The 16,710-nt window shown below is 35.6% G+C and overlaps 1 protein-coding gene across 1 annotated transcript; it reads right to left on the reverse strand.

The window, feature by feature from the left end:
* Positions 1-10,986: 10,986 nt before the first annotated feature.
* LOC120090031 (beta-glucuronosyltransferase GlcAT14A-like) lies at positions 10,987-16,582 on the reverse strand. The gene is made up of 6 exons (XM_039047518.1): positions 15,400-16,582; positions 14,511-15,230; positions 12,744-12,819; positions 12,543-12,658; positions 11,842-12,403; positions 10,987-11,336 (listed from the first exon to the last, which is right to left on the reverse strand). Exons 2-5 carry the CDS (start codon positions 14,992-14,994, stop codon positions 11,889-11,891), a joined length of 1,191 nt encoding a protein of 396 aa, XP_038903446.1. The 5' UTR covers positions 14,995-15,230; positions 15,400-16,582; the 3' UTR covers positions 10,987-11,336; positions 11,842-11,888.
* Positions 16,583-16,710: the final 128 nt, after the last annotated feature.

Below are 16,710 nucleotides of genomic sequence, written 5' to 3' on the forward strand. Positions count from 1 at the left end.
TTTGGCATGCTAGACTTTGTCATGTGAATAAGAATTTAATTAGTAACATGATTAGGCTGGAAATGATACTTAAGTTATCCACGAATGATTTTGATAAATGCGAATATTGTAGTCAGGCTAAAATTACTAAAACTCCACATAAATCTGTACTTAGGAATTCTGAACCTCTAGATTTGATTCATTCTGATGTCTGTGAATTTGATGGCATATTGACTAGGAACAGTAAAAGATATTTTATTACTTTTATTGAAGACTGCTCTGATTTTACTTTTGTACACCTGCTGAAAAACAAAAGTGATGCTTTTGATGTCTTCAAACTTTTTATTTATGAAATAGAGAATCAGTTTAATAGAAAAGCTAAAAGACTTCGTAGGGATAGGGGAACTGAGTACGACTTGGATAGTTTTAATGAATTCTTTAACTCACATGGAATAATACACGAAAAGACTGCACCTTATTCTCCTGAAATGAACGAAAAAGCCGAAAGGAAAAATAGAACTTTAGTTGAGCTAGTAGTTGCTATTTTACTTAGTTCAGAAGTTGCGTCTTATTGGTGGGGTGAAATCGTCCTACCGTGTGTTATGTCCTAAATAGAATTTTGAAATATAAAAATAAAACTTCATCTTACGAAATTCTCAAGAATAAGAAACCAAACTTGTTCTACTTTAGAACATGGGATTGTTTAGCATTTGTAAGGATTCCTGACCCAAAAAGGAGAAAGTTGACTAGTAGAGCTTACGAGTGTGTCTTTATAGGTTATGCCTTAAATAGTAAATCCTACAGGTTCTATGATCTAGTGAACCAAGTGATCATTAAGTCAAATGATGCCGACTTCTTTGAAGATAGGTTTCCTTTTAAATCAAGGAATAGTGGGGGCTTTGATTCAAGTGGTATAACCCTAGTTAGAAATCCTAACCCTAGAGAGGAGACTAACCCAGAACCTAGAAGAAGCAAAAGATTTAGAACCGCTAAAGATTTCGGAAATGACTTTCTGACCTACAATGTAAAAGAATACCTTAAAGATCTAAGAGCTGCTCTGTCCTCAGTAGACGCCAACCTATGGCAAAAAAGCATAAATGATGAGATGGACTCACTTGAGTCAAATAGGACTTGGCACTTAGTAGATCTACTCCCAGGATGTAAGGCAATAGGGTACAAATGGATCTTAAGGAGGAAACTTAGACCTGATGGGACTGTCGACAAATTTAAAGCCAGGTTAGTAGCGAAAGGCTTTAGACAGAGAGAAAATGTAGATTTCTTTGACACCTTCTCCCTTGTCACTAGAATTACCTCTATCTGTGTCCTGTTCTCTTTCGCTGCCCTTTATAACCTCGTAGTATATCAGATAGATGTAAAAATCGCTTTCCTAAATGGTGAACTTGAAGAAGAGATTTACATGGAACAACCTGAGGGTTTTGTTGTCCATGGTCGAGAAAATAAGGTGTGAAAATTAGACAAATCTCTCTATGGACTAAAATAAGCTCCTAAGCAATGGCATGAAAAATTTGACAACCTGATCTTATCTAAAGGTTTCAAGGTCAATGAAAGTGACAAATGTATCTACCATAAGTTTGATAATAACCTCTGCACTATCTTGTATCTATATGTAGATGATTTATTGATCTTTGGGTCGAACTTGCATGTCATAAATGATGTAAAATCAATATTGAGTGCGAACTTCGACATGAAAAACTTAGGAGAAGCTAGTGTAATCTTAGGCATAAAAGTAAATAGATCTGAAAAGGGAATTTCTTTAGATTAATCTCACTATGTAGAAAAGATTCTAAAGAAATATAATTACTTTGAGTGTAAACCAGCCTGTACTCCTTATGACCCTAGTGTCAAGTTGTTCAAGAACACTAGTGACAGTGTTAATCAATCTGAGTATGCGAGCATCATAGACAGTCTTAGATACGCTACCAACTGCACTAAACCTGACATAGCTTATACTGTAGGACTACTTTCTAGGTTTACAAGCAGACCTAGTAAAGAGCATTGGAATGCTATAGAAAGGGTCATGAGATACTTAAAGAAAACCCAAAACCTAGGATTATATTATCAAAAGTTTCCCGCTGTCTTGAAAGGGTTCAGTGATGCTGATTGGAACTCTCATTCGGATGATTCAAAGGCTACAAGTGGCTATGTCTTTAATATAGCTGATGGAGCTGTCTCTTGGAAATCCAATAAATAGACTATTTTAGCCCAATCTACGATGGAGTCAGAAATGATAGCACTAGCGACAGCTAGTGAAGAAGCAGGTCGGTTTAGAAGTCTGCTATCAGAGATTCCCTAATGGAAAAAGCCGGTTTTAGCTATATTGATCCATTACGATCGTACTGCAGAAATCGCAAAAGTTCAGAACCGTACTACAACGGAAAGAGACGTCAAATACGTCGTAAGCACAGTACCATTAGAGAGTTTCTCACTATTGGTACAGTTAGAGTGGATTATATACGGACTGATGAAAATTTGGCAGATCTTTTGACGAAAGGACTGGCCAGAGAAAAGGTTTTCAGAACCTCAGAAAGGATGAGACTCATGTCTATCGAAAAATGAATCATAGTGAGGAAAACCCAACCTGTAGATTGGAGATCCCAAGAAACAAGTTCAACGGGTAATAACTGATCACGAGTGATATATAGAGAATCATGCTAAACCAAACACAGAGTTCCATTTCTATGACTTAAAGTCTGAGCATGATATCCTGAAGCGTAAGAAAGGTTGAACTCAGTTCTTAATGAGATCTATACTTGATAAAAAGCGGGGTACCCAGCTACAGGAGTACCCTTGACAGACTCACCTGTGTGAATGTGGAAGTGAGGGCCACTTCCTATGGAGTTTTTAGGAAAACTCTCTAGAGCATTCACTAAACCGGGATTCACGTGCTAGGCCTTAAAAGCACGGGCTTTCGTACTACACCCTAATGACACTCTGTGTGAGATGCTATTAGAGATAGAGTTCAAAATCAAGGGTTACTCTAGTATATTCTGAATCATCTACACTATGTAAAGGTTCAAGTCGTAAGATACCTTTGCTTATGCACAGTGTTGTATAGATTGATACTGCTCGATGAAAATATTTTCTCTCTTTTCGTTTTGTTTAAATTTCCAAGTGGTGGATTGTTTGGTGCAAATTTAACTTTCAAAACTAGAGGGAACCAACTTTTTGGTTGGAGAATCCCACATTGGAAAATTTGGTGTTGGAAGTCTCATTTATGTACTCCAACCTTGTGTTTTGGGTTTGGGCCCCAAGGGGTACCTATGTTTTGGAGGGAGTAAGGAGATAGACTAATGTGGGTTCGGTGGTCATCCCCACACGCACGCCGCCGTCTGTTCGATCGGGCGAGGCGTGTGTATGTGATGATTTTTTTAATAAAAAATAATAAAATATTTTATTATTATTATTTAACTAAAAGGGGAAACGGTCCATTTATTATTTTTAAAAACGATCCATTGATTATTTTTAAAACGGTCCATTGATAATTTTAAAAATGGTCCGTTGATTAATTTTAAAACGGTCCAATTGATTATTTAAAACGGTCCAATTTTCGACGTTGAAGGCCTATAAAAGGCGAGGCCTTCAACAGTTTGTAAGACATATAATTCATTTTGTAAATTCCCACTTCAATTTCCTCTCCTTCTCCATCTTAGCTTTTCGAGCAATGAGTTAAAAGGGTGTATATTCTAATCGGTAATGGTGCATTTCCGATTAGTTTGTCATTTGGCTGTTTTATCCTGGGAAACGACGTGGCAGTTTCAGACCTACTTGCACACTGGGCAGAGCCATGAAACGTCTTAAAGAGAGTGAGCTCCGCGACTCAACTATAATGTGAAACCCGGATTTCCATTTTTACTACTTAGCAGGTGGTTAAGGAAATTAACAAAGTAAAAGTTAAATCCTATGTTGAAGTGAAGGAAATTTCTAGTGTTGAATAGATTTCCTTGAATAGTTGAGTTTAAGCTTTAATTGAATGAAAAATTGATAAGTGTTGGACTAGGCATTGCCATGCATTGGCCATACAGATCTTGGAGAGATTATTAAGGCCAAGGGAGAAGTTGAAGTGGGAGTGACACATGCCTTAGAGGTTAGACCACAACAATTAGGCTGGATGGATGCGTTGGATGCATTGGACGCATTGGATACGTTGGATACGTTGGACGCGTTGGATACATTGGACGCGTTGTATGCGTTGGATGTGTTGGATGCGTTGGATGTGTTGGATGCGTTGGATGATGGATGCGTTGGATGCGTTGGATGATGGATGCATTGGATACGTTGGATACGTTGGATGCGTTGGATGATGGAAAATGGAAGTGAGGCATTGGGATGGCACGAGGGCTGGAGGGTGGCATGCCATCGGCCAAATGCCCAGCCATATGTCGAGCAACCTCGGTCAAATGCCCAGCCATGCGTCGAGCAGCCTTGGCCAGACGCCCAGCCATGCGTTGAGCAGCCTCGGCCAAACTGCCCAGGCATGCGTCGATGTACCCAGCCCATGTGTCAAGCACTGCCAAGCTTGCCGAGCGCCTTGTCGAACGGCCATGCCCATGAGGCCAAGCACGCCCATGCGTCGATGGCCATCACCTAAGCCACACACTCATGCGTCGAGTGGCTAGCGCCTATGCCAAGCACCATGCGCCGAGCATGCCTTGTGGTGATACCTAGTGAGCCATGCATCGAGGATGAGCGGCCATCCTATGCGTTGGTGATGGCTAGCTCTTGCGATGGCTAAGTTGGATTGCGATGGTAATGAATTGGCTTGCTATGCATTGATTATAGGATATGCATTGAGTATGGACTATGTGTTGATGGCCTAATATGTGTTAAACATCCAAGGGTTTGTGGACGCATAAGAAGGATGAACTCATGGAGGATGTCATCCAGACATGTGGCTTGCTAGGAGGAATTCTTAAACCTTAAGCAAATTAGGTGGAGGCATAAGAAGACATGTAAAGGATGGGGGCTATGCATTGGTGAAAGGAGAAGAAGACACTTTGACTTATGCTGATGCAAGATTGCGTTGATGATGTAAGGAAGAGACACTTAGTCATGCGGCTAAGTAAGAGGTGTCAGCCATGGAGCAATCTTGGACGCCTATAAATAGAGCCAAGGATTTCAGATGAAAACTCAAATTATCTTCAAAATACATAAAGAAGAGTGTGTGAGGACTAATTTGGAGAAGACCATGCATTGGTAGCAAGACCATGCGTTGGTCAAGAAGTTCCAAGAGGGGAGATGCTGTCGGGCAGAAAAGACAGGAAGTAACATCAACTTGGAACAAGGAGTTCTCCTAATTTACTCGTGCGTTTGATGTTATTCCAAAGCCATCTGAAAGTTAAAAGAGTCTAGTTTTCATGGTGAAGCTGCCGGAGAAGAAGCTCTAAGGAATCAGTCTGGAGAATGAGGAAAAGACAGAAGGGGTCGAGCTGTCGGGTAAGCTGGGCTAGTCTTGATGTTTTGATGATTCCGGCCAAACCACGAGAAGTTATGAGTTAAGATTTTAGGGTAAGATTCCTGAGACATTTTAAAGTATATGTGTAGAAGTAAGTATCTCTAGATAAAGTTTATAACTATGAGTAATCTGAGCTTTAATTTGAATCTGGATTTTAGGGTTCAAAAGGGAGCCCGAGGTGACAAAGGAACTTCTAGAGAGAAAGGTTCCTAAACGATCAAGGTGAGTGACTAAAATATTTAAAATGTTTTAAGAAACCATGTGCTAAAGAAAGATCTTTCAGATAAAGACATGTTTTCTAATTTTTATTAAAGAAAATCATTGTATGACTAGTTTTACTTGAAACTCGATACCGAAGGACATTTGAGAAGGTATCTGAGTAGCTTGATACTGAAGGACACAATTGAGAAGGTATCTGAGCAAAAGTACAAGTGTGGGGTAGTTCTTTTGATAAAAATCAGTTTTCTGGTCACTCACTGGGCTTATAGCTCATGCTTTCCAAATGTTTTTCTTTTCTTCCCAGGTAGCGAAAGGTGAGGAGTTCCAGGGTGCTGCTAAGGTCAAGGTCTGCCACATGCCACAGTTACACTTCCGAAGGGTTTTACGGTTGTTGTTGTAAACTTTGTTATTAAGTCTTTGAGTTGTATAAACGTTACATTGTTGTAAAATAAAATGAGCCTACTTAATCAGTTGATTGTTCAATTTGTACATTGGTATCAGAGTTATTTCCGCAAGAGTTATTAGGCAGTAAGTGTCAACGAAATGGTTGATAACTACTGCAGTCACGCTCTTTCCTAGGCTAAGAGGGTGGTCTGGGGTGGGGTGTGACATATAACGAGTTTCTGTTTTGCAGGTTTTGCTTCGCTTGACCGTCGTGCCTTGATGGTTTACAGTTCGTCGTTCTTAGGGTCCTGCCATTTCTAACACAACGCTTACCAGAAATGTGTCTCGACTACATTTTGAGTCTCCAAAGGTTTTGAGGCTCTTTCAAGTTTTTGTTATTTTCATATCTAGCTTTCGTTTAGGTTTGAATATTATACATTGAGTGTATTGTTTCTAGTTATTGAGGTGTAATCAGTTTACTATTATATTCAGTTTTATATATACTATTTTGCCCCATCAAGATTTATTTAAAATCTGAAAGATTGTTGCCTTCATAAATGAAAGCAATAATCGACAAAAAGCTTTAGAGAAGAAAACAATATATATTTGATATATATAATAGACACTATATATTTGAATTTTCGAGTAGGGGTGTACATGAATTGAGTTGGATTAGGTTGAAGGCATTTTTTGGACCAATCTGAAAATTTGGGTTGGTTGGGTTGGCAACCCAAAGGACCCAAATAAAGTCTCCAACCCAATCCAAACCTTAAAATTTGGGTTTGCTTGAGTGGGTTATTGGGTTATAACTTTTTCTTTAATTAAAAATATATAAATATATACAACACATGACTAATAACTAAAATGTCATAAAATTCCAATGCTAAATATCAAATATCTATGATATTTATTGCAAATTTTAAACAAAGACAAATATCATAACAATTTTAAAAGAAAAAGTATTAAAAATTCACAAATTAATTAATACAAAGTAATCAAACTCATATATATGTATATACATATATACATATATGTTGGGTTAGATTGGGTCAATCCAATTTTTTAACAACCCACGACCCAACCCAACCCAACAATTTTTTTTTAAAAAAATAAGGGCTAACAAAAGGAATAGCATATTTTAAATTTTCATTTGTAAAAGTAGCATATCAATTTTTCATTCGTAAAAATGGAAAAATGAATTAAAAATAAAAAAATAAACGAATTTATAAAAGTCTTAACTACCCCAGGCCATACAAATGAGATAACAAATTGGCTTATTAAATAATATTCGTAATTACACTGTAATTAAAACAAACATCTAGAGACTATCAGTGTCTTTCTTGACCAGACTCTGAGCACTGCACCAACCTCTTCTCCAATCAAGTCGCCGCATTTTCCTCTCCGAAATCGGCTCCTCCATCAATAGTGGCGACACCTCCAGCTTCAATTTTGTTTTCATCTCTTGCTCCGTCGAGTGTGGCTCCCTCTACTTCCACCAAAACTTCACAACCAACTTCGACTTCAACTCCTTCTCCACTGGCTTCATTTATTGCTCCTTCATCATTCCAGTTCCATCTTCTTCTATCTCAACTCCTCCGACACAACTTCTGTCGTCAACCTTAACCCCTAGCAATGATGTTGTCTTGAATAGAATTATTGCCTATGAATCTATCATCGCAACTATAATTTCCTCCACTCTACTACTTTAAATGTGATTGGTTTGTCTTCACTCTTCACTCTGTTACTTTGAGGAAGCCATCGGCTCAAAGACGAAGATGGGGAAAGCGTGTAGTGTTGTTGGGTTAAATTAATGTAAGTTTTTTTATAAAAAAAAAAGTCAACTCCCATTATATATATATATATACATGCACATATTTTGATGGTATAAACATTTCAAACTAGTTAAAAAATCAAAATGCAAAAACATAAAATAAGTTGAAAAATATTAAAGAAATAAAAAAAAAATAAATCAATGATATTTGAAAAAAATGGTTTAGTTTTGATATTTGAATAATAATAATAATATGATTTTATGATTTAAAAAAGGGATGTATTTTAGAAGAAAATAAAGATATATGATAAAAGAAACATGCAAAGGAAAAAATTTGTTACACAGTAGTTCGAATAAGGGTTTGGTAGTCATAAAAGGTCTTGTGAAAGTTTTTGGAGATATTTACATGACAAATATACTGTAATTAATCTCCTAGCTATACCCAACAAATACACTAACTTAAAAACAAATACATTGCAATTGAAAATCTTAATCAAACCATCTAAATTGCTTTTGAACTTGCCCAAAATTGTATAACAATACATTTTCTTGTTCTAGACCCAAAATATCAATTTAGAAAGCGAGGACTGTACCTATGAAGACTTTATCTAAATAATTGCATTCATGAAGAAAGAAACCGATCTAGATTGGAGTATGAAAATTTCAATTAAAAATCATCAATTGAAATTACGAACCAATTATGATGTGGTGTTGATGTCAATTGGGAAGATCTCATGAATAGAAGAGAAACAAACAATATTCGGTGATGGTATATCCTCCTTTGATCGAATCTGTTGAGGTAGGTTTAAGATCCCCAAGGCAAACTGGTTAATACCAACACCGTTCATATGCTTCGCATAACTCTACAATGGCTCAATAGGAATCACTCTGAAAAGAAGAGACTTTGCAACTTGAACTCTTGGTTGATGGTTGATTAAGTCGAACTTTTCATCTATTAGATTTGATTGATTAAGTCAAGCCTCCAAAATAGACTTGTTTGTTGATTGAGAACAAAAAAATAAAATAAGTTAAATAAGATGAAAATTGAAAAATTAGATAAAATAAAATTTGAAATTGAAGATAAGATCAAATATAATATTTGAAAAAAAAATTACATTTGATTTTTAAAATTCGAAAAGTGTACGGGAGATAATATAGGAGAAAATCAGTATTCATGCTAAAAAATTTGCAAATAGTAGAATTAGTTATAATGTAACAAAAAATCTATATGAGGGCATTTTAGGGTTAAAGAAAAGTGGGAACACATGAGTGAGTGTATTTGGAATTTTTTTTTTTATTCTTACCAACTAAACTTTAAAACAAAAAATAATATTATTCAAAATTTTAAAATAAGACTAACTAATAAAAATGAGATGTTTTATAGTATTTCACACTTAAAACAAAATTATAATAAAGATAATCATAAATTTTTTTTAATAACATATGATTTAGTTATGATTAACAGAAATTCTAATTTAAATATAATTAGTTATTAATATAATATTAGATTTGAAAATTCAAAATATAATTTAAAAACAGATTATTTTATTAGGATTAAGAGAAAGTATAATATAAATATAAAAAGTTAGTATAGGAAAGGATTTAGAAAAATTCAAAATATTTTTTAAAGATAGTGCGATATAGATTTTAATTATTTTGAAATTAAATCACAAAATTTATGCCAAATTTTTCGAATGGAAATAGGTGGTTAGTTCCGGATTAAAATCTCAAGAAATCAGTAGAGTTCACATTATAAATTTGGTAAATTAATTACAGTGTAAGTAAGAAAGAGATAGAATTAATTACAGAGGAATTAAAAAGGTTGGTGAAGGTATTTTAGAATTAATGGAAAACTAACCCGCATGTGTATCAAGCAATTTTCTATATTTCAAAAGAATTTTGTGGTTTGCTATTTCTCCAAATGAGAATGTAATTAGTGCAATATATATATATATATATATTATATATATGATTCTTTCAAAGTTTAACCCAACTCAACCCAACAAAAATAGAAAAGGTTTAACTCAACCCAACCCAAGAACAAAACTAACCCAACCCAAATCTAAAATTTTGGGTTGGATGGTTAGAGTAATTCACATTGTCGGATTATTTGAACACCCCTAATTATTCCCTTCAATCAATGTATATAGGATATAAAAAGAAGAATGAAAAATAATGCTATTACCAATAGTTTAATGTTTTATAGAAGTTGTATGTTAGTAGTTGAATGCGAGTTAATGTGTTTGAGTTTAGTACACCGAAACAAATACACGTTGAGAATTTAGATTATAATTTCGAGGACATTGAAAGAAAAAGAAAGAAAACATGTACAATACCAAATTTGTAGCAACGAAGATTTTGTTGGTCGCAATTCAAATTAGTCTATTTGTTGTGATAAGATAAGAAGGTTTCTCATGATCGAAGATGATATTCCTTTGTCGGCCTTTTTTGTATTTGTTGATTATCTTTTTGTTGAGTTTTTGATAGGAGATTTTGATTTTGGGATATTTTAGGATTGTGGCCCTTACTATTGTTTATGATTCACCGTATTGTTGGAAAAACCTAATGTTATATATGGATTCAATAGCGTTGACATTCGTTATCACCCAACAACAGTCTAATAGAGAAAATAATTGTTAATACTAAGACATATATTGCGTTAGAAACCAGTGATGTAGGGCTTTAAGTTGGGGACACAAATTCAAATAAAGCATTTTTTTCCGTTCGAAACGCAAACTCATGTAAGATTGAATTATAAATTTAGTTTCGAAATGTTTAGATTTGTATATATAGTCTCCAAAATTTCAAAAACCATACGGTATGCCTCTCAATTTTCAAGAAATCTTTGAACTTTTAATTCTCCATCTAATACGTTTTTGGTAAAAATCTGGAATGAAGATTTGATGAATTGATATCCCTTTAGAATGGCTTGGTTTTTCTTAAAAAAAAAAGGAAAAAAATGCAAAAGCAATTAACCATGACTTATTTTTTAAATTAAATACTTGAAAACATATTCAAACACACCGTTAAAAGACTTCTTCCAATGCAGTAACACTTCAAGATAGGCTCATTATGTGTTAGGATAGGTTAAAGAGTCGAATTCTTTTTTCCTTTTTTTAAAGAAAATACTTTTCTCCCATACGCCTGATTGCACATCGGCAAAGAGTTACACATATCAATGAAATTCAACGCATCGAGAAAAATACCGTCAGCACAGACAACTTCTTGTAGTGTTTCTCTACCTAAAATTCCTGTGCTTCATATCACTCACCAAATTACAAATCACATTAAACTGTTTGATCTTACATAGGGATTCAATTAACCACTTGTAACTCTCTGAAGTGTGTTTGAAGCCTTTCTACTTACCTGCCCACCTGAAGAACGAGAAAGCGCAAGAAACCCCGCATTGCTCAGCTTGTTCAACACCTCCATTAAAGCACCATCAAACGGCGATTTCAGCATTTTTCCTGATTGAATTTTAGTCGGCTTCCAAATCCTGTTTGCTATGCTCTGTACCATGATCCGTGAAATGGTGAGCGGCATAATTGCGATTCGGAATAAACCCAGTTGAATGATCATTGCAACTAGACAATACAGATTGAAGTTTGATTTCTAGTGATTGTTTACATATCTACCTGAACCAGAATGACTAAAGAAAGAAGATTAATCATTGTTGCAATCCTACTGCAGTGCTAACTTATACTTTACAATGCAAAGGGAACCAAATCTCAACTTTTAAAGAGAGAGATGGCAACACAATAAATGAAAATTCAATGAATGAATTATGACTCTTGGTAAAGCAATTGAGAGTCGAGTGGTAGAATAAAGGCAACAAGAAGGGAAAATGTTCCCATTGTTTGAATAGATTGTGAGGCTCTTAAATAAATACTAACCCCACGATAATACTACATTATAATCCAAAACCATCCTTATCTTCTCTAACCTGTTATGAACATGGCTAATGCCCACCCCCCCCTCCCCGAATCAAATCAAATATTATGATTTGTAACCTTACTTGTGAGTGAATCAAGCCTTGGGTCAATGTTTCCATTGTATTGCCTTTCATTGGCATTGATTCGATTGAGTGTTCCAGTCGTCAAGAAGGTTCTTCATGGACTCTTCAAACTTCTTAGCTTGAGATCCAGGCTTCAATATATTGACATCACTCCACTGGGAGCACGGATCCATCAACCAGCTCTTCCGACCCGAGCACCATGCTCCAGGAAGAAGTCGGTTGCGTCCTCGCTTCAAGAGTTTTTGATCGACCATGTCCAGAACAGAGTCATCTTTATGAAATTCTCGAGCAAATGCAGCTCCACTTTCAGCCATGACATCAAAGTTTGATACATTGAGGAAAAGTGGTTCCATCTTTGGGGGATCGTCCCAGATCATAAATCTTAGATCACTATTAACAGTTTTGTTCTTGAACTCATTTGAATTACAAATGACAGAGTGAAAGTATCCTTCTTGTGATAATATGATGTTGTTAAAATACATAAGAAGTATCCGAGGAAGGTTATCCCACCCAAGAACACAGAATTCAAGAAACGATCGACTAAGGATGAACCAAGGGGAACCTGCAAATGATACGGTCTTAGGTACAATATCCTTTAGAGAGCATTAGATTAAGAAGAAAACCATACAAGTAGAATGTTGATAGCTATATCTACATAAGGAACGAAATGCAGAAAAAGAAGGGGGCAAAATCAACTTAACCGGTGAAAATTTTGAAAGCATCAGGTGTTGGCCGCTTCTCAGTGGCATGAAATATTTGAGTTCTCCTTGCCAAATATAGCCCTGGATCAACTACAATTGGTTGAACCCTCTGCCCTCTGGCATTACCAAACACCGATAATATTATAATTCAATTCAACCATGAACAGTTTATAATGCTGATGCAAATTGGTATTTTCTTACTCTTTCCACCCAAGGTTGCTCGTGTGATCTATGAAATTGAGATCTCTTCTAACAGACGAAAAGACATGTGATAGATCTGAAAGCACGGAAAAGAAAGATGTTACTATGCAAGGAAAAGGAAAGAAATTCATGGAAATCATTAAGTCGAATAACTTTGAAAACTTCCCAGCCTCGGAGATTTGCATAATTTATAATGCCTTTTAAATGCATTGAGAAGCTTGAAAGAGATGAAAGAAAAAAAAAAGTGCTTGAAAGAGATGAGATACAGAATAAATATCCTAGAACTAATATTTTAAACTAATAAGTCTCATAAATCATAAGTAATTCTTATAGACGTGTATAACGAAATTATCCACTCCCATACAAGTCTTCTCCTTCAACTTTATCAATTACAGTGATATAAACAATATTATTGAGGTTTCCTCGAAAGTGTTTTTCTCTTTTTTCGTGTGTGTGATGTTTGACCTAAATTTCAAAGACTATTTACACCATGCATCATTTGGCCATCATGCCAACCGGCCCACCCATAATGGTTTTCTCCTTTGAAATTCAAGTAATGAAAATCAGTAATATTCATCTTATAATAGCAAGTCTTTCTTCCTTCCAAAAAAGAAATAATAGCAAGTCTTTCTATGTGATACTTCATACAAGTCGGTGAAAGCCTCTTAAGATCCCAATACGTTAACCTTTCCATTCTTTGCCCCTAACCTGGTAAAAAGCCCCTCTATAACAGTCCCACCCTCAAAAGGAAAAGGGATAAAAATGTTTCAGAAAAGAATAAATGAATAAAATGAAACTTCAAACTTGGCCAGAATTATTTGGTTCCTCCAAGAAAAGATTCCTAGTGATTCTAGTCTAAGAGAAACCCTTTATGAAATGAGATCAAGATAAAATTACAAGTAGAATGGATATGGCATCCAAACTTGAGCAACAATCTATGGAAAAAGAAAAAAAAAAATGAAGTAAATGTTTTAAGACTCCATTGCAGTTAACCCGAATGCAAAGCAATGAAGTGAATGTAGATCAGTTAATGAGTTGCTATGGCAATGGTTCAAATTTTGTACAGAAAGTACACTCCAGTTTTTGCACATCACTGTGAATCGGTGAAACCTCAAAGGCTCAAAAGGGCTGTAAGAAAAAAAATCAACCTAAAACAATCCATCAGTTTCCTCAAATATAGAAGGTGAAAGTGTCTATTATCTCTAACAGAGTAATTCTAGAGAATAACTATCATATGAAGACTTCATGGATCAAATGACTTAACATGATTAGAGGTTCTCAAGGATTAGCATTGAATATTTCTCTCTGCTTGAACCAGTTAATTCAACCTACATTATCTGATCAATTAAAAAGAGTTGGCTTCCTATCCCAAAAACATAAAATACTTTTTTTAAAAAAGAAACCCCAAAAAACATAAACATGCCATTCTGAAATCTCTTAATAAATTAGAAAGATCCTAAAATTGGCTAAGTCTATAACAATCCTCCTACTAATTGCATCAACTCTGTTAATACAGGTTATGAAGTCCCAAAATAATCATAATATAACTAATAAATCGGAAAAATTAAAGCTCTTTCAAGAATTATTCCCATACATACCTCCCCTGGGTGAAGATGGGCCAAACAATCAAACCATCAAACAAACAAACACATTAACAGTAATCCACAAATTTGATAAAAAGAAAAAAAGATGGCAAAAACTGTTCCATTTTCCAAATTGGCGTATGACAATAAACGCAACAAGAAACAATTACCGAATTGGCATTACCATCCTGACTGATCAGCGGGTAATCCCTGGCACTCAAAGTGATAAACCAGTCCCAACCACTCTCAATTTTGAGAAGAATCGCTGCAGCATGAAGAATCGTGGCAATGTTAGACGACCCCATGTAGCTGATTCGATTGGGCTTTCCAACAATGTCAACATTTTCAAAGGCACGAATTGCCGGTACCGACTTCACTGCTACGGCGAGCTGCAGTCGCTCATCATTGGAAGCATCTGCTGCGAGATGCAGAAGGTACCGGTTTCTGGGGTGGTAGACAGCGAGCAGCAGCCTGAAGATTCGGTCCTTGTCACCGCGGCCACCAGAAATGTAATAGGCAAACGCCGGAGGATATGGAGCTCCGTGGTGGACTATTGAGGGAATGGATCGCGGAGAGCTGAATGCAGAAATGGAAGAGAATAAAAGGAGGAGAAGAGAAAGGAAAACGGCGGAGAAGAGAGTGAAAAGCCATTTCTTCTCAGCTCCCATGACGATGATCGTGGTCCTGGTTTTACTTTTTTCACTTTCTGGTGATGGGAATTACAGCACTCTGATGATGATGACGACGATTCAACTGGGTGGGGCATATGGGTAACCGTCAATTCGAGAAAACGGGTGAGATTGAGAATGAATTTAGGCTTTCAGATCGTTTTAGGGAAATGGGTCGTTGGTAGATCTTCGTTTCTTTGGCGATTCCAGTTCAGGGAGCCGCTCCTCTCGAAGATCTGGGATTCAAAAACACACAGTAAAAGATCGAAAGCTGTGAAATATAAAAAAGTACTGCGTCCAATTCATCAAAATAAAAGGGACGCAATAATAGACAGTAACCCCCAGTCATCCACACGCCAAACATCGAGCCAAACACGTACAGACAGAAACTAAAGAAAGACTTACCTTGTTGAAACGAAATTGAAGACTGGCCTGGAAATTTCGGAAGTTGCAATCAACCTCCTTGCAGTCGAAATCATAGGACACCGGTACTTCGCGTCAGAAGTTGCAGTCGCGGCCTAGATCGGCTCAAATCGCATCAGTTGAAGTCGAAATGGTGGGTCGTCGTTTCTGTCTCCGATGGAAAACGTGGGTTCGGCTGGATTTTGTCTCCGATGGTTTGTCGAGGGTTAGTACTTTCTCTCCGTGGATTTTCTCTGATTGTTGCCGTCGAAATCGTTTTCTTTTTCTTTTTCTTTTCTTTTTTTTTCCGATCGAGGGACTTCGGCTGGATTTTCGTCGTCGTTTCTTTCCGTGGGCTTTTGCCGTGGGCCATTTTGATTGGGCTTTTTTTTTTTATTTTGGATAACTAAACATATGCACTTAATCTAATTTTTTTTTAGCTGACCAAATTTTGGGGGTTTATTTGAAAAAATAGTAAAACATTTTCAAAATTGTGAAAATGACAAAATCAAATTAAATAAAAATAATATGGTAAATTGTCAAAGCTGCCCTCACTTACAAATAAATACCTAACAAAAAACTTAACTAAATAATTAGCACGGTAACCAATGTAGCCTACCAAAAGTCCAATCAACATCTACCAAAAGTCCAATCAACATCTACCTGATAAGATTACTACACTACTCTAAGCATTCAAAGAAAATAAAAAAATAATTAAAACCAAAACCACCAACAACTCAAATAAAGAAAAAAAATAGGGATTTAAAAAACTTCTCCTTTTCCTTCAGTCTTCCTCTAAAAAAGAAATTATGAGTTTGAGAATTTCTTCATGCAACCACAACGCCTCTTCCTTCAGTTTTCCTTTTCATCAAGGGATCACAATACAAACTGTCACAAAGAATAAGAACAAATTGAAGGAAAGAAAAATCATATATTGGAGTTGTATGGCTGCCAATGACAGGCATGAACAAATAAAAAAAGTGAGAAAGGAAAAAAAAATACCTTAACTTCTAGTAGTATGATGCGAACAACAAAAATGGGAAAAGATAAAAAAAAGTTGTAGTCTGTAGGGTTATATATATATTTTTTCCTTTCTTTTATTTTTTTTTTATTGATTTGAATTATATTAAAATTGAATTCTAAAACAAAACCTAGATATTTCACTCTACTAAAGTTTATTGGATTCTTCAAAAATGTTATATATATAATTTACAAATTTCAAATCTTTTATCAACTTAAATGTAAAATTTTCAAATCTCGTATCAAATAAATTTAAATGAATTATCTTCTCAATTATGTTAATGGATTATCTTC

Source organism: Benincasa hispida, chromosome 11 (assembly GCF_009727055.1).
Source record: "Benincasa hispida cultivar B227 chromosome 11, ASM972705v1, whole genome shotgun sequence".
Lineage (NCBI taxonomy): Eukaryota > Viridiplantae > Streptophyta > Magnoliopsida > Cucurbitales > Cucurbitaceae > Benincasa > Benincasa hispida.

Bases quoted from the DNA above. Each gene is read 5' to 3' on its own strand.
- LOC120090031 (XM_039047518.1), bottom strand. From the start codon at position 14,994: ATGGGAGCTGAGAAGAAATGGCTTTTCACTCTCTTCTCCGCCGTTTTC. The intron at 12,659-12,743 runs GTAAGAAAATAC...TGGTAATGCCAG, and splicing joins AGCAACCTTGGGTGGAAAGA to AGGGCAGAGGGTTCAACCAA. The intron at 12,404-12,542 runs GTTAAGTTGATT...TATCATTTGCAG, and splicing joins TGCTTTCAAAATTTTCACCG to GTTCCCCTTGGTTCATCCTT.